The sequence below is a fragment of the Cnephaeus nilssonii genome (assembly GCF_951640355.1).
Source record: "Cnephaeus nilssonii genome assembly, chromosome: 12".
Lineage (NCBI taxonomy): Eukaryota > Metazoa > Chordata > Mammalia > Chiroptera > Vespertilionidae > Cnephaeus > Cnephaeus nilssonii.
In genome coordinates this window covers 3,789,573-3,817,035 of record NC_137083.1, presented here as the reverse complement: position 1 = coordinate 3,817,035, position 27,463 = coordinate 3,789,573, and the positions used below count along the sequence as shown (strand labels likewise).

At 45.0% G+C, this 27,463-nt stretch overlaps 1 protein-coding gene across 1 annotated transcript in view; it reads right to left on the bottom strand.

The window, feature by feature from the left end:
* IMMP2L (inner mitochondrial membrane peptidase subunit 2) overlaps window positions 1–27,463 on the bottom strand; it is a 461,183-nt gene that overhangs the window by 130,655 nt on the left and 303,065 nt on the right. The window contains exon 5 of the mRNA XM_079785593.1: window positions 14,812–14,877. Within this exon, the coding sequence (XP_079641719.1) occupies window positions 14,812–14,877 (66 nt within the window). The remainder of the gene's footprint in view (window positions 1–14,811; window positions 14,878–27,463) is intronic.

The window sequence follows — 27,463 nt, the reverse complement described above, 5'->3', positions numbered from 1 at the left end:
CTCACTACATCGACAACAGGAAGATCTGGCCAGTGGGTAGAAAAGCTGCCATGGGACTCCCAGCGCCCAAGGGCAGCAACAGAGATCTCACACAGGAAGACCAAGGAGAACGCCCGCAGACACGCAGCAGAGGAGAATACCCTGCTGGATTCTGAGGGAAGGCCACCATGACCCTGACCTCACGGACCCAGGCGAGCCATACAAGGGCACAAATTCTAAGTCCATCACTGGCCCAAGTCTCCTTTAAGGGAGCTCTCATTTCAGAAATATCACAGTGGGGGAACCATTTACAACATTAAAAAATAACAAATATTTATGTAATAACATGGACAAAGAGAAATAACATGTCATATATACTAGTACTTAATTGGTGGCTATTTCTTAGAGATCTCAAAGTTATAGAATCTCAGAAGTAAAGAAGGTCTTTAGAGATCTCGTTCAACCACCCATCCACCCAATGAAACAAAGGACAACGGGACAGATTTCCAATGAGTATCCTTTGATGCAGCGTGAGCAAGGGCGCGGAGGGCAGAGGTTGAGCTCATTAGCTAGCTACATAAGTAAACCAGGGCAATTCCCCCAGCTCCTCGGGTCTCAGTTTCTCCATGTCTGACACCCGTGAGCCGAACTCGATCTGTGAAGTTACACACGTGCATATTACCCTACACTCCATTCATCATGAAGCAAAGACCACAAGCATCGTTACAAGTGCTGGCCCACTCAGCAGCTTCCTGTGGGAGCCCAACATCTGGACTAACCCACCTGACTCCCAGGAAATGCTTTGGGTGTCATGAGAAAGAAAAACCACGGCATTATATTCAGAAAACCAGACAGCTCCGGAGATAAAAATACAGACACTTAGGAAGTCTTGATAGTGAATATGCGTGTGAGTGGCATCTGCACCTTGAGCATCTCACCTGCTGACAGCGGCTGCAGGAAGGACGGCGGCCTGATAGAGTGCTCAGGGGACCAGTCATCACGGTCTCCATCCATCAGCAAGACAGAGGAGACCCCTACCGTGGAGACTCACGTTCTGCATAGCCAGTGATCCTACTGTCTTTAATGTGGAAACCAGGACCTGCGTAAAGGCCCCTTTTCGGTGGAATGCATCTCTCAGCAGAGAGCTTTGGGCGTTTCTCATCTCCAGCGTAAAGGAAACATTTCATCTTACCCAGTGTCCTACTGGGAGACACAGCCCATTCTCGGGGATACTCTGTGATGACATATCGTGGCTGCACAGTCCATCAGCCGAAGCCTCATGAGACAACGTGGCCGCGCAGTCTTCGCTGTTCAGCATAATCTGCTTCTGAGTCTCCATTTATGTGCAGCTCCTGTGACTGTCTGCGAAAACCACGGGTGGTCTCACACGGCTCCTGGTTCTCTGCTGGTCTCCTGAACCAACAGCGCGGTGACCCTTTGGCTTAACACAAGCAAAAGAGATCTTTCCAGTTATGGTTGAGTAACGGGCGAACTTTTTACAATGACATGAGTGCATTAAAGCAGGGAGTCGATGCTTCATGTATGGGTTACAGCTCTATTTGGAGAAGGAAGCGGGATTCCGTTTCCTGAGTGAGGAACCAGAGGTTGAAACGTGTGAATCATTTCACTGAGTCACAATTTGATTCTATTGACTGCATCCGTGCCCAGCAGGCTTAATTCAAACATCTTTCTGCTTTCAAAGTTCTCCCTCCAGGTCTGCCCCTCGGAGAAGGTAAGACCCAGATCTTTAAATCTTTCCCTAGCAGAGCCCGTGCACAAAGGAACACGAAGGAAAATCAAGGGCGCATTCAATAATTGGACGCAAGTTGCTTAGGGTCCCAGTGTGGCAACAAAGTCTAATTTATGGAGGTTGTATTCCTCCTTCTTCACAGGATTATGAGTACATAATGATGAGTGCATCTTTGTTAAAACAGCATAGCTCTCCTTTAGTAATTTTTTTAAAAATCCTAACTTGGTTAAAAGACTTAAGAACAAGCTCAAAAATGCCACAACTGAATGTGAAATGAGCTTCTCAGTCTGGTTTTGTGTACACAATCGTCTGGTAATCAAATACTTTATTTAAAAAAACCCACAGTGGGTGGCTTTAGGTTATGTTTGTGGCTTATATAACACATTCTATTTCCAAAGTATAAATTCACCATTTATCTTCATTCCTGAGTTACATTTCCTTCAAGAGTTAAGTTTCTCCCAACACATATTAACGTAATGTGGCAAGATCTTACAACTTTCCAATTGACTGGGAATCCTTTACATTCAAATGCTGGTCTTAGCTTGCAGAATAACCCGTAAAACAACAACAACAACAGAAACCACGCAATAGCAGTGTCAAGATTTACAACCAATACACTGGAAGTGTTTTAAAAATTAATATTAAGCTGCGATGTTTGGCTTAATTAGCTTTCTTCTTCATTTGCAAAGCATATATCTGTCTGGTTTTATGAGCTTAGTCTCCAGTCCCCTCTCCTACAAACCTGTTTAATTAAAGTTCAACAGCTGTGTACACTTTAGAAACACCAGCATGATTTTCCTCCCTTGAAATACATAATCCTTTCTTAGAATATGATCCTTCCGAATATATACATTTAAAAGGCAATGGATGAGAAGTGATCTACCAGCAGAGGAACACTGACAGCCCAGGGCGCCCGCCGCTTGTATCCCGTTGGCAGACAAGAAAGCAATCCCCAAACCGGGAGCCTAAGACGCGCACGAGGCTCGGGCAGATTTCTTTTCTCTGGAAATGAAATGACAGCCACATAAAAGAACAAACAGGAAACAGAAAATCAAATAAATAGGCAGGCGGCTAGAAAACACTATAGAAGCACAGGACGGAGTGGGCTCTGCACGACTTCTGGGTGCCACTGTACACACCCAGCTCCCAAGGCGTGTGAGTGATCAGGGACACCAGCTATTTTGTTCAATGTTCCCGCTTCATCCTCACCCATGGAAATAGCTACTCGTTAAATAATTACACATCTATCTATATAAAAAAAGCCTAAGCGACCGTTAGCACTGAACGACCAGAATGACTGGAATGACCGGTCAACCAGTCACTATGACGCGCACTGATCACCAGGGGGCAGATGCTCAACACAGGAGCTGTCCCCTGGTGGTCAGGGTGCTCCCACAGCTAACTGCCTGCCTGCCGCAGTTGTGGTGCAGCGGCGAGGGAAAGAAGAGGGGAGGAGGCGGAGAACTGCACAATTGCGGGAGACCAGCATCGGTATCTGTTCCTTCTGTGCCCCGCCTGGTGACTGTCGCCTCCTCTCCCAACCCTGCCAGGGCCTTCAGGCCCTGGGCTGGGACGGGGAACTGGGGTGGGTGGTGGTGGACACGGCCCCTTTCCCAGGGGGGCCGAGGGCCGGCTCCCTCTTTGGGGCTGGTGGCCAACCTCCCATGCCCTGTTCCTCTCCCCGGGCCTGCAGGCCCCGATTGGCCCAGCCCTGATTGGCCCTGCTTGCCGGCCAGGCCTACAAACCCCACCTGTGCACGAATTTGTGCACCAGGCCTCTATTATGTATATAAGTTAGATAGAGAGATAGATACCATAAATATCCAAAATGATGACAAGAACTAAAGTGCAAATAGATGTAATGAATCCTCCCATAGGATTCATTTTTTGCATGTAGGATTGAATCCTCCCATAGGATTCAACTTTTACATGTAGGATTTTAAAAATAATAATACAAAATCCATTCGGGCGTCAGCTAATGCATTTAATTTTGTGCTATCCCGACTCCACAGCTTTCTCCCCAACAAACAGACCTCGCCATTGTGCAGGGACGTATCATGTGTATTTCTAGGCCCTTCCAATAATCAATTCCTGGAAAGAGAGTCACTAAGTTAACCCCCCGCCCCCACCGTTGTGCTCTGTGTGCTGAATATGCACATCGATGCAAGAGCCAAAATCAACTCACTTTTTCACCGGAAGAGCTCTAGAGAGACTTTGCTAACGTGTATTTTTGTAAAAAATATGTGCTTCCTATCCCTGAGGGAGGGTTGCACATGCCCATTGCTGTCAGTCTTGGCCATCTGCCTTGTCTTGGCCAACGCCAGGTGAGGGGACATTATATGTGCTCCTTCCAAATCAAAGCTTTAAGACCCACCCATGGTCCCACCAGGCTTGCTCTCCTTCTGCCCTGTGGCTATTACTCCCCCGTCAGCCCGAGGCCCGAGGGGGAAGGGATGGAGTGGAGGCTCCTGTAACCCCTGCACACCCACAGCAGAGTGGGGAGCACACCTCCAGGAGGTGTGGGGGCAGTTTGTTATCAGAGCAGGAGTGAGCCTGGCTGACTGAGGCAGGGCCATTGCAACTGTTCCGCAATAAACAGGCGATTCTCAGCCCGTTGCTGCTCAGGGACAGCTCAGCAGCATTTTTCTGCCGAGAGAGAGCAAAGGAAACAGATGGCCGAGGCTTGTGTTCCTCACCCCTGGCTTTCCGGAACCTTCAGCAACGGGCAGCACTGACGCTCAGCCAGCTGGAGGGTGTGCACTTTTTAAGATAAGGAGTCGGGGTTGATACAATTGGTCTGAGTTGGACTATTTCCAGAATAAACAGAATCATTTCCCAGAGTGGTGTTCGGGAAGGAAGTTTTATAAATATTGCACGGAGCTCTCTGCCGTCCTCACCTTGGACAGATCCGCGCTGAGAATGCGTAGATCCCATGAGGGGCTGCGCTAGGTGCTGGGCTCCAGAAAGGAGCGCTGCCCTGGAGCCCGGGACCATGGAGAGGCTGCACCAGGGGCTCTGCACAGCCGGGCACCTGGAGGGTCACGAAAGCTCTGGGGATGCCGAGAAGACGCCCTGACTGATCCCCCAGGGGAAGGACAGGCGGTGCTGAAGGGGTGGGGATGAAGGAGCGCCTGCCCTGCTCAGGAGGAAACAGCAGACATAGGAAAACATGGAGGAGTCTGAAAACCTGGAACAATGTGTCTCTAGCCCACAGTGAGTGCTGTGCGCGTGCATGGGTGCAGCCAGGAGGGGGCAAGGGAAGAAGATGAACATGAAAAGCTGCCCCCTGCGTGCCCCCCCCCCCCCCGAGGTAACTACTAGGAGAGAGTGAGCATAGGACAGCAGGAGCCCAAAGGGGCTAACCCCAGCCATAGGAGGTTTGAATCTTTGGTTCACACACACACATTTGTGTGCATGTGTATGTATATGTCTATACATATAATACGCGTCTGTGTATAGTGTGTGTGTGTGTGTGTGTGTGTGTGTGTGTGTGTGTGTGTGTGAAAGAGAGAAAGGAAGAAGAGGAGGAGGAGGAGGGGGAGGAGAGGAGGAGGAGGAGGAGTGGGAGAGGTGGAGGAGGAAGAGAGGAAGTGGGGAAGTGGAGGAGGGGGAGGAGGAAGAGGAGGGGGAATAACGGACGGGGAGGGGGGACATAGGGGAGGCCAGATATTCTTTCTTGAGGGTAAAACCCTACAATATTAAAGGGAATATAGTGGGAAATCTCCCTCACACTCCTGACCCTCAAGCCCTCTCACTCCCTCTCTAAGGGCACAGGACACCCCCTTACTCCTTACTCAGCACTTCTACCAGCTCAGATGGCAGAGTGTGGGAGAGAAGGCCTAGAAATGACTGGGGTGGGACAGGTGGTGGGTGGCCAGGATCTGAGAGCAGGCTCCTATACAAGGGTGTGTGTGTGTGTGTGTGTGTGTGTGTGTGTGTGTATACGCATGCACATCCACCCTTTTCCTCTGCGTTGCTCCCAAGTGTTGATTCTATGAACGCACCACCTGTCCTTAACTACACTGAGCACCTTAGAGGGTTCTGGTCTGGCTGCTGCACACAATGCTGCCGGGAGCCCCTAACCCCGGCATTCCTCCCACCAGGTGCATTCCCAGACACGGAGCGCTGAGTGGGAGCCGGCCAAGCACAAGCACAGGGAACAGGACTGAAGGAAGCGCCTCCGGTGCCGGGCCCGGCAGCTCCGTGTGGCTGAGGGACCCGGTGCCCCTGAGGGTGAGGCGCCCGCAGAGTGACGTTCTCTGAGAGTCCTCCCTGGCTCAGTGCAGTGGCATTTCCATCCAGCTGCTGGGAATGTGGAAAGCGAAACTTTCCTGTAAGTTTCATTATCACATTCTCCTTGATTTCCTCCACTTTATTGCTAAGGATGTTGCAAGTTTTAATTTTGAAAGAAAGCATTCGTTTTGGGAAGTCCTGTGAGATTCTCAGAGCTCAGGAACATTATCAAATCAGGAGTCATTCCAATTTCCACCACGCAGAAAGCATTTTCCTGATTTTAATGATAGTTGGGTTAGATTTACAATCAGGTTTGATTTACATAATCCCCCAAAGACAGCCCCAGAAATCCATTACAGGTCACCTTACTTTCCCATACAGATGCTAAATCCGAATCCACTCATTCATCTCCTCGTCCATTATCCAATTCCAGGCTTTTGTGAAACTGACTGCTTATGAGGCTTTCATCTCAAATAGAAAATCTTTCAGCTTGGCTTTCTCTCCTGCGAACCTCCATTCCACTATGTATTACTTGCTCCTCTTCGTGTTATAGGAAAAGATTAAACAGTCATTTACGCTCTGATGTATGTAAAACTGAAATCCAGACTCCAGAAGTGTTCCCGGGAAATATCAACGCACCCAGAGGGGCAGCCCTGAGGGCCCCTGTTTACCTCTGCCGCTCCTGCTCCGCTGCACAGCACAGCCCTCATCTCACAGCGCAGGGGCGGAATTTATTTGTGTAATAAGCAGGGACATCGCCTCGGTTCCCAGGTGTCCAGTTGCAGAAGCCTGAAGCTAATGACCTGCTGCTACTCATCACAACCCAAGTACACAACTTCCATCACACCAAACACAACCTCCACACCCCAATACACAACTTCCATCCCACAAAACACAACCTCCACACCCCAATACACCCAATACACAACCTTCATCCCACCAAACACAACCTCCACACTCCAATACACAACTTCCATCCCACAAAACACAACCTCCACACCCCAACACACCCAATACACAACCTCCATCCCACAAAGCACAACCTCCACACCCCAATACACAACTTCCATCCCACAAAACACAACCTCCACACTCCAATACACAACTTCCATCCCACAAAACACAACCTCCACACCCCAATACACAACTTCCATCCCACAAAACACAACCTCCACACCCTAAATACACAACTTCCATCCCACAAAACACAACCTCCACACCCCAATACACAACTTCCATCCCACAAAACACAACCTCCACACCCCAATACACAACTTCCATCACACAAAACACAACCTCCACACTCCAATACACAACTTCCATCCCACCAAACACAACCTCCACACCCCAATACACCCAATACACAACTTCCATCCCACCAAACACAACCTCCACACCCCAATACACCCAATACACAACTCCCATCCCACAAACACAACCTCCACACTCCAATACACAACATCCACACCCCAATACACAACTTCCATCCCACAAAACACAACCTCCACACCCTAATACACAGCTTCCATCACACAAAACACAACCTCCACACCCCAATATACAACCTCCATCACACAACACACAACCTCCACACCCCAATACACAACTTCCATCCCACAAAACACAACCTCCACACCCCAATACACAGCTTCCATTACACAAAACACAACCTCCACACCCTAAATACACAACTTCCATCCCACAAAACACAACCTCCACACCCCAATACACAACCATCACACAACACACAACCTCCGCACCCCAATACACAGCTTCCATCACACAAAACACAACCTCCACACCCCAATACACAACTTCCATCACACAGTTTCCTCTTTTGAAAGAAAGTAACAACTGTCAGCCCTTACTAATGAAAAATATTAATTATTTCATTCAAATTCTCCTCTGAATAACAACTACAAGGATGATCAATCTCAGAATCTCATTAGTTCTGCTAGCATAAACCATTTAGAAGCTCATTGTGCAGGGAGAAAACACTAGGATGACAGGGGTGTTTTTTTTAATGAACAATTTACAATGAATATTGTTGTCAACAAACATTTTCCAATGTTGCAAAACTGCAAACACAGACTTCAGTGTCAAAATCAACATTTTAAATATGGGAATAATTGCTGCGGGTGCCTAAAATACTAATATGTACATAGGTATCTGTCAGAATAGGTTAGATTACATTTGAATACTTTCCATGACAAAAGGAGGTGAGCAACTAAATTACTTTAGGAAAATATATATCCCCTATAGACTATTAGCTCCTTCTTCTCTGTACTACTGGTCTGGTCCAACACAAGCAGAGGGAGCTAAAAAAAATTCAGCCACAAGATAACTGGCGGTCTGATGCCTGGTTGCTAAGCGGAGCTCAAGTAGCATGGGGTGGCATTCTGAGTTTCCCCAAGTGCAGGGCTATTCCTTTTGTATTAAGGAGAAACCATCCGGGCATAAATATTTGTTTATGGAATTTATTCTGCTCTTCATGGGCATTGTGGGGGCTCCCCGGTGAGCACGTGCCGCAGAGTGTAATAGCTCTTCCCCGTCCAGCTCAAGACAAATGTCTTCACTGTCCACAGGCCCCCACGCGGCTTCTAGCTGCTCAGCCAAGATCTCACTTAGGGAAACAGCTTGGTACTGCCCTCCCCGCTGCCCTCTGCTTCAGCCGACACAGCAGCAGAGAGCCCTCGGCGCTGAGGCTGCGTCTTCTCTCCCCTGTAAACTGCTGGCCAGGAGGAGAAGTGCGTTTTGTAGTTCCGACTCCCAAGTTAAGGGAAGAAAAGTAGGTAACATAGACCGAGGACTGGCAAACCGTGGGCCGGGAGCCAAATCTAGTACGAACACTGACCTGTGTTTTCTAAACAAAGTTGGATGGGAACATGCATTTACCAGCTGCTTTCATCTGACCTGAGTACTTTTGACGGAGACAGAGCGACCCGCAAAGCCACGCTGCGTGTTATCAGCTGCCGCAGGCCGCAGAGGGACCAGCATCAGAAAGAACCACGAGAGGAGCATCTCGCGTCGGGTAAGTGTGCGGGAGGAAGCAGCCAGGACCCCAACGACACGACACGACACGGGGGCCCGCCTGGGGGCACGTGCATGCAGGTTTTAAGAGAGAATAAGCAAAGAGCTTCCCTGCCCAAATGCATAACCCATGGACACAGGCAACAGTGTGGTGAAGGCCGGGGGAGGGGGCGGGAACTGGGCAGCGGGGCCAGTGGGGGGGAAATGGGAGACATCTGTGATACTCTCGATAATAAAGATTAAAATTTTTAAATAAAAACATTAAATAAAAAGTGTTTTCCTCCCAACTTTAGGGTTCATAAAATATGACCTATGTCTTAACTGAGCAGTATAACCCAATTGTTTCAACGAGAACCAAAACAATCGATACTCTAAAGCGGGCAAGGCATCCTGCTAAGCGCTTGGCTGGCTCTGTGCTAACCGCGGTCTATCCATTATTTCACGTAGGAAATTAGTCAGCACTACACTAGACGTTGAAGTGTGCTAAAGTTTACAAGGGCCGGTACATATATTATTTTTTTCTAATTTTGTCTTTAAAAGAACCCTGAAAAGAGAGAAATTGGAAAAGAAAAAAAGAAAAAAAACTCAGAGTGCTCAACAACTTGCCAAGATCGCACAGCGTGTGCAGACCAGAGCAGAGACTGGACCTCCGATCACCTCGCTCCAAGGGTAACACTCTACATGCCCTTCTCCTTAGCCATCTAAAACAGCCATCCAACAATTTCTAAAACTCTAAAGGCATCCGCAGCTAATTACATCAATGCTTTAAACACACCTGCTCCCTGCAAGAAATTCTCACTCCAAACATTTTAAAAGAGGAACTGTGGTCAATTTTAAGTTTAAACAAGGTCAACTGAAATCGCACAGAAATAGAAGCGCTATCTGCTCCTTAATTATTTAGTAATTATTCAGGTTAGAAAGATTCTTGAATCTTCCTAACATGCTTTTTGAGTTTAGTTAAAACGGTATTTTAAGACAACCTTTTCAGCTTCCTACCGCGATAATTATACTTATGTCTTCAAAATATTTGACAGATGTGCATGACTGTGAGCAGAGAAAAAAAATCAAAATCAATATTTAGTTCCAAGGAGCATCGAAAGTTAGCATTTCTCATACTTTTACTTGGAGTTCACAACTTCAGTAAGTCATGTGACTCAGACATGTGATGAAGGCAGCAGCCAAAAATACCACGACACCAGCCGCCCCACGCGTGGCGCGCCTGCTGGGAATGGACCCCAGGAGCTCAGCACGTGGCCTGCCGGGGCTGCGGCTCACACAGAACTTAAGAGTTTAGCCCCAAAGCCAGCCAGGAAGACAGAAGAGGAGCTTCATCGAAGTTACAAACAATACTGCCTTTCATTTAATTATTTTTTAAAAATGTTTCTATTGATTTGGGAGAGGGGGATGGAGAGGGAGAGAGAAACATCAATGATGAGAGAGAATCATCGATCTGCTGCCTCCTACGGGGGATTGAGCCTGCAACCCATGCATGTGCCCTGACCAGGAATCAAAGCGTAACCTCCTGGTTCGTGGGTCAAGGCTCAACCACTGAGCCATGCCAGTGGGGCAGAATGACCCCTTTTGGAGAGAAGCAAGGAGCGTGGACCAGAGAGCCCTGCTGCCCCCGCCCCCCCCCCCCGCCCCTGCAGAGTGTTTTCCTAATGAAGCTAAGCCAATGGGTTTCCTACCTGAAGCGCCCCAGTTGTTTCGGCCCATGGACTGCCTAGAGAGGACATGACGGTTCTAACACTTCCTTGCAGATACAGTGAGTTTAACATGAAAACATTACATACCGGGGACATGGTTTTAACATTCCTTCTCACGCTCCTGCCTTTCGTTTCCTGTAGATGGTTCTGTCTGGGTATCCTCGCCACCCGACAGTGCCTCCATGTACCTTTGTGCATGTTTCTTTGGGGCTGTTACTATTTTGGTACTAAATAAGCAATCCTGGACATGCTATATTTCCAAACACCTGCCTACTGGACCAGTTAGCAATACCTGCATGACTTCCACATTGGGAAACATCAATCCTTACGGCTACATCTCAAGTATGTGTTACTTTTTCTTTGTGGAATATTCAAAGAAAAAACTGCCATTCGGTAAATCCGTTTCAATCCTCTCGGTCTCCTATGATGACACACCCGTTAGGAGGGCCCCCCGGTGGCACCCTGGGGCCCTCTCCTTTTCACGTCAGATGCCAGGACTGTGTGATTGTCCACACGGAGCCATGCTGTCCTGGTTAAGGGGAGGCTGTGGATTTTCTTCTCATCTCAAATGTCAACCCAGCAGTTCTCCCCACCCCAACCCTCCCCCCCGCTCAGGTGGACCAGATGTTTCTCTACCTGAGCCCCAGGCGCTGCTGGCTCACTCACCGTGGCCGGCCTTCACTGCTGTTCCATTAATTGGTCACCTTTCCTGTTTCTCCACCGGACTGTAAGCTTCAAAGACAAGAGCTATCTACAGCTTGTCATGCGTATAATCCCGGACCCAGCACAGTGGCGTAGTACATCGTAAACACTCAATAAATAATGATTACATCATGGTGATGACTAATAATGCTATCTGATATTTACTGAAAACATACTTATAGGCTAGGCACTATGCTAACCAAATTATACCCGTTACTTCATGGAACTCTCAAGAAAACTCTGTGGAGCGCGTGCTATTATAATTTCCATTTTCCAAGTGAGGAAAACTAGGTTGAGAGGATGAAGTAATGTGGTGAAGTGACATTCCATGTGGCAAAGCTGGGATCCGCATCGGGGCAGTCTGGATTCATGGTCGGTGCTCATGACCTCGACGACCACACTGTATGAGTAAGTGACTGATGTGCATGAATGGATAAATATGGAAGAGTCGTGTATCTAAAGGGGAATCCCATTCATTAGACAGGTAGACTGAGGTAGAAACTGAAACAAAAGAAACCACTGCTGGGGGCAGGTGGGGGGGCGCGGGAGACGCACACTAACAGGCGTCGCCATTATTGGAAAGAGCAGTTCTATCTAAATGGCCCGGTGGCCCCAGCACCGGCCGCATCTCTGAGTGACCGCGCATCTCTGTGGGGGCAGAGCCTCTGGAATCCTCCCCACATCACTCCATTTCTTATGGGAATAATTTGGACTTTAAAAAATCGAGATTAACATTTATTTCTGCATATAAATTTAGGGTGACTATCTCTCTGATGTTCAGTAAGAAATACCTATTGCTACAACGGACTGTTTTTATTAGCAATTCCATTTTTATTCACTGCTATGGCAGTAGTAATCACCTGTGACTACATAAAAGAAGTATATCCAAAAAGGCCTGGGTTCCCTGCCCATCTGTAATTATTTAGTCAGAAATAACGATCGTTCTTTAGCCAGGAGAAGCTAAGGATGCCCAGACAATATTAATCATTTCTCTGATTGACAGCACAGGGCAATGGGTGCTTTTTCACAACAGCCTCTCAGTTCGTGTAACTCTGACTGTGGGACTGACTCTGGGCGCTTTGTGCCACTGCTCCAGCCCTTACTAATGACAGCACGGCCAGGCCTCACATACTCAGCAGGAAGGCGTGCATGTTTCTTTGGGGCTGTTATTATTTCGGTACTAAATAAGCAATCCACTGAGGAAGGTATTTCTTACATGCAACGTGCCTCCGAAAAACGCAGGGGTCAGACTAAACCAGGCTGAAGGGCCTCGGGGATTCCTGCCAACCTCCCCCAAGTTCCCGCCGGCCAAGGCCAGCGCGTGACCATCCACAGGTCCTCCGGAGCCATCACCGCCTGGCGCCCATCGGCGTCCACGGTCTAGAATGTTCTCTGCACCAATCTTTTTCAAGGCCCCGGACACACATTTGCATGCTGTCTCCCCTCTAGGGCAGCATACACTCCTAGCTCCTGCCCTGCCCGGACGCCTTCCATCAGTCACGGTCTCCAAACACGGCCCCACGGACACCCCAGGCTCTGGACTCGCAGCCACTGCAGCGGCCGTGACAGAGGCTACTCAACAAGCATCGCCTTAGTCATACTGGGAAAACTCAATTTGGTTCTGTTTTTCTTCACATAAAGCTTCATCATCTGCCGGAACATAATGCGATCCAAATATCTGTGATTGGCTAATATTGATTTCTGTATCTTCAATAGCACATTTAAAACCAACAGCTTTAAAAGGTTTAATTTCTAGTGATTCAATGGATTGTTTTCTGCTAATACAAGGAAGTGATTTTTAATAAATTACGGTGTTTGATATTTTATAAGATAGTCGCTAGACTTGAAGGACCCTCACTTAACCAGTCCCCAGGGAGAGGAGCCGCATGATGCTCTGCCTGAGCCCCTGGCAATGTCCACACCTGTGAGGGGAGGTCCTTCCTGCAAGACGATGCCTGTGCTCCCCCGAACAGGAGGGCCACGGGAAGAGATTTATAAAGTGGGTCACGTTTCCCTAGTGGGTGACCCTTCGCAGCAGGCTGACCTGGCCTTCCCATGTCTGTGGACCATTCAGATCAGCCCTCTCCACTCCCAAACGTGTCCTCTTTGGGGCGATATATTATGGGGTTCCCCTGCAAAGGCGATCCCCTGTCTTCACTAAGGTCGCCAAGGACATGGGAGCCCAGAGCGCCCGTGCCCGCAGAGTGGGTTTCACCAGGTGAGAGGGGGCAGGGCCTGGCCTCCTGTCTGACTGCCTGGCACACCCGTGAGGCAGAAATGCAGGCGTCCCAGCCACAAGTACCAACGCCTCCGAAATGCCGATGGCACGCCACTCACATTGAGGGTGCAGGTTGGGACTTTGCTTTCCTACAACAGTGCTTCTCTACATGACACATAACAGATTTATAAGAAAAAAGCAAATAACTATGAAAAATATTTTGGTGGAACTAATGCGTCTGTGTAAATATCTCTTTCATTGGCTTTTGTCTTTCTCTTTCTTTTTCTTTTTTTTTTTTTTCTTTCTCCAATCTTTATTCTGGCTAACGTTTTTTTAAATTGCTTGTATTGGGATGCATTGATTATTGCTGTTGGTGCTATAGATAAGTACACACATGTGGGTTCTGCTCCCAAACCCACCGACGATCATTTTAGTGAGGCTCCTTAACCTGTACAGTCACCAACACAGACACTTAGGATGTGGCTTTTTGAAGACAGGATCACAACACTTTCCGAATATGGTTTCCTGAGCGTTTGGACGCCCACACCGTGACACTGTGTACACCTGGCTACACTTTATTTAAAGTAAGAACCAAATGCGATGTGTCACACCACATCAACTTCCTTGTTGAACTCTCAAACGTTGTTCTGCATTTAGCAGCATGTAGAAGAAATAAGACATGACTACACATTGTCACCACACCTGATGGCGAGCTATTTGCTAAAGCTCCTATTTTGTGAGTGATTCAGAACTTGTTTCCTATCTTCCCCCCGTCCCCGTGTCCTCCCTATCTCCACTATAACAAAAGTTCCCCCTTAGTCTCTGTGTTTGCTTCTAAAATAATAAAATGTTCTTAAATGTTTCTAAAATGAACCTTGACATCATCATCTAAAACAATCATGATGATTTTAATATCTTAACAACAATGATCTCATGATCATTTTAGAAAACACGTTAATGTTAGTTTCATGACTATGAATTTCTCCCATGTCTCTCGGTTAAAGGATAGTAATATGACCAGTACGTTTATGTCTGTCTTACATCCTGAAATGGTTGAATGGGCCACCTCATCTGGAATGTCTCCAAAGCTTTGGTCCTCTTTGACATGTACTTCCCATGTAATGTGGTTTCACACTCCACAAAAATGTAGCTATTTATAACGTTAACTCAGACCAATAGTTTTAAGTACTTACTTTATAATATCTCCTTCAAGGGCAATCACTCTCTTGATGATCTTCTGTCCTGGGTTTTTAGGGGACCTAGAATAAGATAAGGTTATACAATCAGTTATGGCTCTGTTGTTTTAAGAACACAAAAAGAAATTTGACCACAGCATAGACTACATTAAAGGCATTATAGAATCCTGAATCATGAATCCATGACCTTGATCCTACTTAGGTCCCAAGTGAGACTGAGTGACTGTCTAAGTGATTCTCTGGAGGGGAAGTCATGCTGAAATTTCACCAAAATTAAAAGAAAAGAGGGATAAAGCATTTCATTACGAAAGCTAAGATCTTGAAGGAAAGGGGACTCATGCATAAAAAAATATGATCAGACATTTCTGTATTTAAATTTCTTCATTCTGTTTAAAATTAACAGAGGAGTTTGATTTAAATCCTCAAGAAAACACGGAGGATGGGAGGTATTTTTCGAGAAAAATAAGGAATTAGGAAATTCTCTTAAACTATATTTAGGTTTAGGCACTTAAAGATTATACCATTCAGAGTGCTAAAACAAGGCTACTGACAGTTCAAAGAAATGGCTAGGTTCTGATATGCTTAACACAGACCTCATTTATTTAAGCTGTGACCAATAGCTTATGGTAAATAATTACTTGAAGTAACAGCCTTTATCGAAATGAACACCCCTCCCTCTTTTCCTGCCTCCTTCCCTCTCTCCCCTCCCCTTCACTCTATCTATGGTCTCTCTCATTCTGGGGGAAGCTGTGCCCAGCAGCCCTTCCCAAGGGCATAAGTGAGGTCTGCCAACCATCACGTGAAGGGACTGGGAGGTACATCCCTCAGCCCCAGTCAAGTCCTCAGGGTGCAGCTCTGGCTATAGCCTCACTGCCACCTGATGAGAGACCCTGAGCCAGGCACCCCACCCGCTCAGCTGGGTCTGGCTTTCTGATCCTGGGAAAATGTGTGAGCCCCATCGGCGTGGCTCAGTGGTTGAGTGTCGACCTATGAACCAGGAGGTCAGGGTTTGATTCCCGGTCCGGGCACATGCCCGGGTTGCAGGCTTGATCCCCAGTGTGGGGTGTGCAGGAGGCAGCCAATCAATGATTCTCTCTCATCGTTGATGTTTCTATCTCTCTCTCCCTCTCCCTTCCTCTCTGAAATCAATAAAAATCTATTTAAAAATCTATATAATATGTGAGATAAGGTTTGTTTTAAGCTGCCAGAGGTTGGTGAAATCATTTGTTACATGGCAATGGGTAACCCAATCTTAATATCGCCCATTTCCTACCGATAAGACTTAAGGCCTCTTGACTGAATGGGCCTGTTTCATGTAAATGATCATTTAATATGCATTTGAAAATCAGGCATAGATAAAAATATTTTCAGCCCAGCCAGTGTGGCTCTGTGGTTGAGCATCTGCCCATGAACCAAGAAGTTGCCAGTGGTTCGATTCCTGGTCAGGGCACATGCATGGGTTTCAGGCTTGATCCCCAGTGTGGGATCATGTTTCTATCAATGTTTCTATCTCTCTGTCCCTCTCCCTTCATGTCACTAAAAAAAAAATCAATAAAAACAAATTTTAAAAAATATTTTCAGTTCAAGTGTCATTTGAATTGAATTAAATATTTTTTTAAAAAAGGTAAATGCACAAAAACTAAAAAGATTAAATATATTCAAACTGTAATACTTCCTCAAAGGAAAAAGGAAGTGTCAATAAGAGTAATGTTTTACGTTATATTTTGCGGAGAAAATGAAGTCGCCTCAACCATTTGCATCGACTTGTGACGATTAGTCTCACAATTTTTCACTACATTTATTTTTTACTTTAAAAGCAAATTTGATCAGAGTGTTGGACTGAACTATCCTCTTCACTAAATTGACTACACATCATATTCCTATACATTTAATGTCATTTATGTACAGCTAGAGTGAGGGCACACCCAGGATGATAGAATTCATGTCCTCTGAACTGGGCTATTTTTAGAAAGTTCCCCTCCCATGTGTCTCTATAGATAACCAGAAACCTGGGATATTCAACCTCAGTGATCACCAAAAAAAATCATATGAAAACAATGGAGTACCATTTTCCTATTATATTGACAAAGAAATAATAATAATACAGTTTGTTGTTGAGGGTTTAGGGATGTGGCTAATATGAATATAAAGTGTGTGGTGCCTAAATGCCTTTCTGTAAATATGTCAAGATTTTATATTCTTCTTAACATAACAATTACACTTTTTGGAATTTATCCAAATGAAATGATTATGAACTTATACATAATTTCACCTACTTGGATGTCGTCTGTTTTAAAAAAATAAAATAATTCAACAAGAATAGCTTGGTTAACTAAATTATAGTCCATCCACATAATATTTCCAAGTCATTAAAAATGATGTTATAAAAAATGTTAATGATGTGGAAAAATCAACCGTAGTTCGAAAATGCAAGTGAGATTATATGATGTGTACCACGACTTCACCTCTGTCATTAGAGAGAATGTATGTGAAGTTGCACTGGGAAAAATCAGGAAGGTTCTAGAACAAAAGGAAGCGGGGGGGGGGGGGGGCTTAAAGGGGGCTGCCTGCGTTTGAATTCAGTCCTGGGAAGCCCCTTAGCGGGTGACAACTGTTGGTGTCATGTGACATTACCTGAGAAGAAACCTCCCAGGGAGGGGTGAGATCTGAACTAATGACCGAGTTCCCCCACCGAATGCTAGCGCCATATTGATGTTCATGAAACCACAGGAAAAGCAAGCCTTATCGGCATAAAACAATATTCTATGCCAACAGTCTTTAAGCTTTTGAGTTACTTGAAAACTAGTTTAGATTTCTAAATAAATCTATATTTTAAGATCACGAAGAAGCAAAATAGAATATGCAAAGTGAGCTATCTATATAATTAAAGTCTTATGAATTACTACTTAGATATATCTATAAATTTTAATGTAATATTAAACTCGGATCTAATCAAATGATTCAAAATGAAAAGATGCTATTACTAACATTAATCCCATTACTGCTCAAAAATCGGTATTTTAATCATTAGGCTGCTGGATGCGGTACTTTGAAATCCGTAGAAGTGACATGGAAATTGTTGCGGATTTACATTGGGAAAGTCCCGGCCACTTGCAGATCTCCCAGGACATGAAGAATAACAAGTGAAGGATTTCGCCTTACTATAGGGACATAGCGTACCCCTGCCCGGTAATACCAACATTTGCATTTCCATTTATCATCTTAGTGTTTCCGGAGTGAGCATTGTTTCGCAGTATTTATTTCTGGAGCCTGGGCTTTAACTGTTCTGTTTCCTGCTGGTGATTTAATTAGGCGCGAGCTCTAGGAGGCTTGGAGAGAGGCCTGGGGTGGCCTCCGCATGGCAGGACTCCGTTTGATTTGGCAGAATTTGTCTCAAACGAGCGTGGTTGTAGGGAGGGAACAGTCCAGCATAGGTGTAAGATTTATGATACTTAATGTTCTTTTAAAAATATATATTTTTATTGATCTCAGAGAGGAAGGGAGAGGGAGAGAGATGCAAACATCAACAATGAGAGAGAATCATGGACCAGCTGCCTCCTGCACGCCCTCTATGGGGGACCAAGCCCAAAACCCAGGCACATGTCCTGACCTGGAATTGAACTGTGACCTCCTGTTTCATAGGTAGACTCTCAACCTCTGAGCCACACCAGCCAGGCAGTATTCTCCTTAAATTTCACTCCCTTCCTTGATGGAAATGTTGCCATATTTACCCTGTGACAGGCCCAATAGTCATGTCTTTGATCTCACCCATCTCTCTAGGTGAAATGCCACATGGAAACCACAATTTCTCTAAAGTGCTCCATCTCCACTGAACATTGACAATGGAGGTTAGAAGTGCAATACGGCTCGTTCTGCTCTAACCCATTGAGCTGATTAGATGGGAAAGCACAGAACCTGCGTTTTGCGGGAGAGTTCTTAGGCCCAACAACTACACACAATTGGCTCCTTGAAAATGTCAACTTGATGCCCCCAATAGTTGACCGAATAGTCTTCGAACATTCTCTTCAGAAAAAAAAAAAAAAAACAAACACAAAAAAACCATGAGGCTGGGTGTGCCGCGCCAGCACGGCCAAGGGGGAACCTGAGTGGGAGCGGCTGAAAGGCTTAGAAAAGACAGACAAGAGAATGAAAGCTGGGTCTCGGTGGGATGCTGCCCTCTCTGATGGAGAGAGACAGCGCCAGCGCCCACAAGCCTTGTCTTTATTTTACAGCTGATGCCATGAGGCAAAGTAAGGGCATGGTCAAGATGTTTACAACATTCTCGTGGGTTTCAATCCCACTCAATTACATGCACCTGATCAAGCCTACATTCCTCAGGCACCTGTGGCCACGTGTTTGGACCATAGGTTCAAGCTTACAACTATAGTTGTGGCTATGATTGTGCTGGGAGGGCCCTGCCCTCCAAGCTGGGACTTGCACGTGGCCATGAGAGGACTGTGCCCTCTCATCAGTTCAAGGCTTGAACCTGTCCAAAACACTGTAGCCGTGCCCCACAGCTGGGGATTTGCAATCCACCTGCCACAGCTCCCCTCTGAGAGCGGCGTATCGCCTGCTCAGCTTGAGTGCCACGTCCATAGCGCAGCGGCTAAGTCATCGGAAACCTTTCCCACGCTTTTCATCCTCTGCAGTTCATACTGCAACACATGCTGCCATGATCATTGATCAATGCTTTCAACTAAAAACACGAAGAAGAAATGACATGTCTAACTCCTGTTCTTCAAGGGACCCGTCTATCTCTAGGTCTCCCCACAGGCCCTTCCTCCCCGAGTGCATGGCATCACCACATGGGGGTGGACACTACGTCTGGTGAGAGAGAAGGGCTCACCGTTAGGCAGGGTTTGGATGAACGCCTTCTAGTGAAAGGAGACGAGTTGAGAATGGCCAAACGAACGGCTGAGGAGCCAAAAAGAATGATGAGGTCAGAAGGGGACTTGGGCAGCAGCAGGGAGATGGGGGGAATGTGCCCAGGGCCTGACAGAAGTTACCTGAGTCGGGTAAAGCAAGTCACAGAGGGACAGAGCCCGGCCTAGAGGGAAACACAGCCGGTGAGTCAGAGACAGTGAGGCGCCATGGATTCACCAGGAGCTCAGAACCAGGGGCTCCGCCTGGAGACCAGCCCCTCGCAGGTGCTGAATGTGAGTTCTGCTGGTCCCTCAGAGCCCGAGGCAGAGAAAGCTGGTGATGCCGCTGTACCTCACCCCCTGGGACTGCCCTTTCCCCGTTAGGTTGTCCGGGGGAACGTCTTATTCTTCGCAAGAAGATTCCGAGGCCAACTATTCCCAGCCACAGGGTTCTGGATGGAGAACCCCAGAGAAACCCCTCCCCCAGGTCCCAGCCTGTCTCCACCTGGGCGCAGCCTCTCCCCAGGCTGAGTCTGTCCTGCCTGTGTTCAGCTGGCGGGCCAGTCTGCAGTAGCTGTAAGGTGTAGTCAGGTATGTCTTTTCCATAAAACGTTAGTGTGGTGAAGATATAATCACTGAAATACATCTCACAAACATCCTCTGATATGGCTTCATTTAAACCTGTAGCCCAGCCTGGCTGGCATGGCTCAGTGGTTGAGTGTTGACCTATGAACCAGGAGGACATGGTTCAATTCCCAGTCCAAGTACATACCTGGGTTGTGGGCTCGATCCCTAGTGGGGTGCATGTAGGAGGCAGCCGATCAATGATTCTCTCTCATTATTGATGTTTCTATCTCCCCCTCCCTTCCTCTCTGAAATCAATAAAAATATATTTTTTAAAAACCTGTAGTCCAAGAGCCTTGCTGAGGCAGACCCTGTCCCTCCCACCTTTCCTCACTTCTTGCCACAGCCATCTGCTTGCCTGGCCAGGTCCAACACAATGCCCGTTCCCCCAGGCTGGCCACTGGCACACGGACGCCCCTGTCCAATTCTCTATAGCGCAATCCAAGACCTATCCCTGGTCTTTCCCAATTCTTCTGTCCAAAAATTTTCTCCAGTACCACCCTCTGTATATTTTGGACACCCGTGCTTCTCAGATACCATCTTTCAATGAGAACAGATGCCTTTTTGGCTTTTGGCCCTCTGTTTTCAACACAGTCATTCCCCACTACATTGTTTTGTGTTAGACAGAGGAGGAAAACTTCCTGAACATCCCATCTTTTACAATTACAATCCCCTAAGTGCTTATAATTCCAGGCTTTAGAGATTTAACTGCAATGTTCAGAGGAGTCCTCTGAGCAAGAAGTAGCTAATTCAAGTATTTCTGGAAAAGTCATACCTCCTTTTGATGAACATTTAATACTCAAAAGTCTATCTACTATAGCTACGCTAATCTAATCAGATAATCAATATCCTACTGTAGAATTATTGCAAAAGGAAAGGCAAGGACACGGAGCACAGAACAGAAAGTAAGGGGAATGACCAATCTTGAATCTCTTCAAGCACCTTTCAAACTACACCAGTACCCTTCTAAATTAAAAGCACGTTTTAATTAGTTCCCCACAATCCATTCCAATCACTGCCAAGGCAGAGACTCAGCTGTTTGGGATGCAGACTGTATCACTGCTGTGGCCGTGTGTACTTGACCTCCTCCTGTTAACAAAGACACTCAATTAATTATTTGCTGTTTTGAATGGCTATTTCCTTTCACCTCCGCCTTCCTTTAAGTGCTGAAGGCTCAACCACTTGATCACCTTAACCTTAGCTCTGGAGAATGCCGAGTTCCTCAGTGCCACCTCCATAACCATCTGGATCCAGAAAGCTAGTTTCCAGGACCTTATGCTGAAGTCAGCTGTCGCGGCCCATTGACCCGGTGCCCTGGCACCTTCCAGGAGAGCCTCTTCATTTCCGGCGGCAGCTTCGGTGCCCAGTGGTCCCTTGAGGATGCAGACACACACGTGAGCACAGCTACAGTGACATGCTGGCTTCATTAGAAATCTTATCAAATGCAAATAAGTAAAGCTTTCAGTGTGAACTGCAGGTACCTAAATGAATAGTGCATTGGTTTTTTTCCTATGGAGCTTCAGTGTTTCCTACCTACTTTTTTTAGTTTCATTAAGCCTGGTCCTATAGAGTCATATTTAAACCTAGAACACCAAACTGGAACAAGAAAATAACGTTGAGGTCAAAGTGAAAATGGGATTTGAAGGTATGGTAGAAGCAGTGAAGGTCTGATTGTGAAAAGCTAGCCACAAAGCCGAAAGGTAGAGTCTGGAATGCATTGTGAATCTTCTTACTTCTCTTGAATTCCTACAGCATTGATATCACGTGACATTTTAGAAGTTCCCATCTGCTTCCTGTGGGAAGTTTATTTATAGACTATTCCTGTCTCCACAAGGAGACATACATGTGAGAGCAGTGAGTGTCTTAACCTTCTCATTGCACCCAGTCCTGTTTCAGTCACTGGTGCTTAAACAACTAATGGGTATTGAATGATCATTAGATCATGAGAAACATACCAATATATCGCAACGAGGTAGCTCATATAAGAAGCATCATAGGCTACTTGTCCTTCTGTGTCCAGTCTATTTCACTTAGCGTGATGTCCTCAAGGTTATCCCACGTTGTTGCATGTGTCTGAGTTCCATTCCTTAATTCTCTTTTTCATGACTGATATTAAGTCATTGTTTCATGAATATCCAAAATGATGTATCAGCCTGGTAGCAATTGCTCGGTATAATTTCTTAGACTCTAATTTAAAAACATCAATTGAAACTTTGAAAAAACACATAACTTCTCAGTTCTTTCCACGCGAATGTCCTTGAAAACAAACACAACCAGAAATCCAAAGCCTTAGAGGAGCTCAGCATGAGCCCCTGGAGAGCTGACCAATGAGACATCTGTTCATTTTTCAGTCTCATATGCATTGTTTCAGTGTTTTCCCCTTAGCATCACAGCTATGCCATTTATTAGTACATTTTCTAGGCATGTATTCTGAGTATTTTAAAATGCTCACACTAATTTAATTGGGGCATTTTAAATATTTTAAAAGAGTGAAATATTGGGTATATTTTACAATAATAAAGGTATACCGTAGACAAATGAATATTTTCCCCAAAGCACAAATCAGGTTGTTAGAACTGAGACCAGCACTGGGGGTATCAGATTCTCCATTTATTACTCAGAAACTGTATTATAATTTCTCACGGTGGCCATTATTATTTGCAGTGGGATTTCAGTTTAAAAACCAATATATAAAATGTGTAAGTAACACCAAAGAGGAATTAATGGTGGCAGCCTAGAACTATTTTTATTCTTTCTAAAAAGTTGTTCATCCATGGTAAATTTTGATACGAGATAAACAAATCTCACTATTGTCAACAGAAATACATCCTATTTAAAATAAGGTTATCGTCAACACTAAATATTCAATATATTCATGTGAGAAAGAAGAAAATTAGTTAATTCCAGTTTGAAGAGATTAACGTTTGATACAAAGTCCACATAGAACACTCCTGACTCTTTGATGTCAAAATTCCTTGATAGATCTAAGAAATATATCAAAAACACAAAGCCCTCTGTTAAAAAAAGAAAAATCCAAAATTTTGCTAAATCCAAGACATTTTCTTTTAACATTTGTGTGACTTTGCAAAAAATAATTAGAAATACATAAATATGATTTTTAAATGATAATTTTTAATAGCAATTTAAATAATTAATAAAAAGATCCATAGAGGAATTTAAGGAAGTTTGCTGCTATTTATAATTTTTTTAATTAAATGTACGAGGGTGACATTGGTTAATTGAATTAGTATATGGGCTTTGAGTGTAAAAACCTATGATACATCATCTGTATATTCCATGGTGTGTTTACCATCCAAAGTCAAATCTCCTCCCGCTATCATTGATATTTTGAAGGTCAATACTTGGTATTACACTTACAGATGGTCATGAGTTGGGTCAACCATTTGGTCTGAGCTTCATAAGAAGTACAGACATAGGTACTATATGAATATCCATATCCATCCGCAGAGCATATGCTAATTTCTCCGCGGTGCATGGACCACGCTGTCTGCCTGTCTCCAAAGACTTCCCTAGTGCTTTGGGCTTCTTACTATTTGTGTTTTGTTTTGTTTTGTTTTGTTTTTCTTTTTCAAAATCACTCTGTTCCCATCATGCAGAAATAACTTCTAGGAACATTTTGGTAATTACCTTTCCTTCTTTTAAAAAATCTCTACACATACTTATTTTTTTTAAATGAAATAGTATACAATGTATTCTAATCTGCTTTTCTCAAAATTTAATAGTTTGTTAAAGCAAGTTTTTCTCCAGTTCTTAACTCCTCCAAGAATGAGAAGTTGCAGGTAAACTAACACAAATTACAAGTGAAAGATTTGTGATTATCTCATTAATTCTATCAATACTGGTGGTCAATGAGATACTAACCCAAATTAGGGCTTTGAGAGAATTGAATTATTGGGTTTGGCAGCAGTCACACTGTTAAAATTATGTGGGTAATTAACAATTCTTGCCTACAGTTAGGTCTATATTTGGCAAATCAAACCAATTGGTCATGCTTCATACACCACTGGGGAAAACCTTGCTAGGCTTACTATTAAGACTGGGGCTGCCAAAATCGACAATTATAACTACTCTCCCGGGGCACCACAAAATGTTTACAGTAAACACTGAGGGTTGTCTTACTACCTTTCCACTAACTTTTTGCCCCGAATCTGGTCCTCTGCCGCTTCGGCCGCCTCCCTTGTGTCTGCTCGGTTGGAGACAGGCATCACCCAGAAAAAAACTGCCACTCTCATGTAGGGGCATCGCAACCACTGTGCTCACTGTCTGGAGTAAAAGCACCTTCTCTTAACCGTTGTTCTCTTGTTTTTTGGAAAAAGAAACGGGGAACTAAGTAAATACAGAGGAATTAATTAAAGAACAGATAGAGGGCACTTAAAGTTAAACACACATGACAAGATCTTTTCCAAAGACTTTTTTTTTTCAAGAACTTGTATGCATACATGCATAACCCATGGACACAGACAATGGGGTGATGAAGGCCTGGGGCAGGAGGGTGGGGATGGGCTAGAGGAGGTCAATGGGGGAGGGAGGAGACATATGTAATACTTTCAACAATATTTTTTTTGAAAAATCAGAGGCATTTTTAAGGTCCCCGAGAGGACTGGTCATGGATCACTGTGCACGTTTGTTAATACCTGCATCTGACTTCTGGTTCTACAGAAAACGTGAACCAACACGGTGGCTCTCCCTGCGTATTTACCACGGTTTTGAAAATATCACAGATCCATTTGAGCTACTTCCTCCAAAAGCTAGACCCCAGTGCGTCACTGAGGCAAAGGTACAAAACGGAATCAGGTACACATCTCCACGAAGAAGTCATGGATGGGGAACTCCCTATCTGGTTGACATGCTAGCCTAGCCCTCACTGGATCACGAGTTACTCAAAGTCAAGTACTTTTAGCTGAGTTCTGACTGCGTGCGCGCTTATGTAAGGGGGAGGGAGACACAGAACATCACAATTTGCACCTCAGTCGGCCGCCTCAGTAGATAATCCTGGGGCTGCATAGACATGAAAACCTAGCCACTCTCTGATCCCTGGAGGGGGTCCCCAGGGTCAAAACTGAAGCAAATTTGTGGGCTCCATGAAGGAGCTAACACGTCGGGGTCCATGAACTATGGAAAAAGGGCTGCTGTGACTGGGCAGATCTGCTCTGTGAAAACTAATGTGCACTTGAAAAGACATGGTGTAGGATTTTTGCAATTTAAGTCTCTTGTGGAAATGGTAGTTTTTCTCACCGAATTTGCAAAGTCATAGAATAGAACCAGTAACTATGATCCCGTAATCCCCCAAAATAAATATCCATAGGTTAAAAGTCATTAACTATAACCTCATACCATCCTCCCCTCTCCATTTAGGACTATATCTTTAAAGTCATTCTTATCATCATTAAACATCACACATTCATAATTTTTATTCTGTTTAGAAGCATGCAATTATCAGTCAATAAATCCGCGTTGAAGTGAAAACATCTGATGAATGCCACATGAATAATTTTGTTTTATTTTAAAATATAAATAAATTGACCAATTCTGCCATCACAGAAGTTTTTGGCAGTTATTCCACCTGAAACAAACAAACAAACAAAAAACAACTAAATACTGAGAGGAACTTGAGGAAGCAAATTACTTGACCCTGGATTTCAAGGAAGCCGAAGAGCCTCATTGTCAAGATAAACACACATCAACAAATCTTTGACCTCCTTTCTAAAACGAATGGTTGATACCATCTTTTTTAATTGAGTTTGCTGGGTGACATTGGTTATGCTGAGTGAAATAAGCCACTCAGATAAAACAAGTGCCATTGACTTCACTCCCATGTAGAATCCAATGGACAAAATAAACTGACAAACAAAATAGAAACAGACTCATAGAGAACAGACTGACAGCTGTCAGAGCGGAGGGGGCCTGCAGGGCTGGGGGAAAGAGGTGAAGAGATTAAGAAAAGAAAAAAAACTCATAGCAGTATGGTTGATATAGTCTTAATGCTGTGAATTTGGCAGATTGATAATAAACACGACTTCTTTTGCAGTAAACTTAAAAATCTTCTCAAAGTTGATTTCAGAAATTGCTGCCTCCACATACTGTTCCCTTTCCCATCTTCATTTAGAAATTTAATTACCAGAATCTAGAGGTGCAACACCTCCCCCAAAGCCACGTAAGAAAGGCTTTGGATAGCGACCACTGCGATCTCGCTTAGTCCTCCAGGCATAATTAACATTTATTGGATTCTACCTGTTTTGCTCCAATTGTATAAAGGACCAGAGGCGAAATTCAAAGTGTATAAGGAGGGTTATGATGAAGCCCTGACCCGCCAGCAGAGAGGTAGGCTGTCAAGCCACCGAGGATAGGAGTGGATACTGGTTGAGCATCGTCCTCCTAAGGACCCAGGTCTGGGCACATCCAGGCAGCACCAAGGGGACAATGGGGAAGTGCTACTCCTCCGTGTTGTTTAGTTCGTCACTACGAGTTCAGTATTTAAACTTTGTAGTGTTTTCCTTTGCTCTACTGGTTAAGGTATTACATATGTGTCCTTGTCCCTCCTTTACCTCCCACCCCCTTCATGCCCTCACCCCCTGGTGTCTGTGTCCATTGGTTAGGCTTATATGCATGCATACAAGTCCTTCAGTTAATCTCTCCTCCTTTCCCCACCCTCCCCCTGCCTTCCCTCTGAGGTATGAGTCTGATCGATGCTCCTGTGTCTCTGGATCTGTTTTTGTTCATCAGTTTATGTTGTTCATTATATTCCACATATGAGTGAGATCATGTGATACTTATCTTTCTCTGACTGGCTTATTTCGCTTAGCATAATGCTCTCCAGTTTCATCCATGCTGTTGCAAATCATAGTTTCTTCCTTCCTTTTTATAGCAGCGTAGTATTCCATTGTGTAGATGTACCACAGTTTCTTAATCCACTCATCTGCTGATGGGCACTTAGGCTGTTTCCAAATCTTAGCTATGGTAAATTGTGCTGCTATGAACATAGGGGTGCATATATCCTTTCTGATTGGTGTTTCTAGTTTCTTGGGATATATTCCTAGAAGTGGGATCACTGGTCAAATGGGAGTTCCATTTTTAGTTTTTTGAGGAAACTCCATACTGTTCTCCTCAGTGGCTGCATCAGTCTGCATTCCCACCAGCAGTGC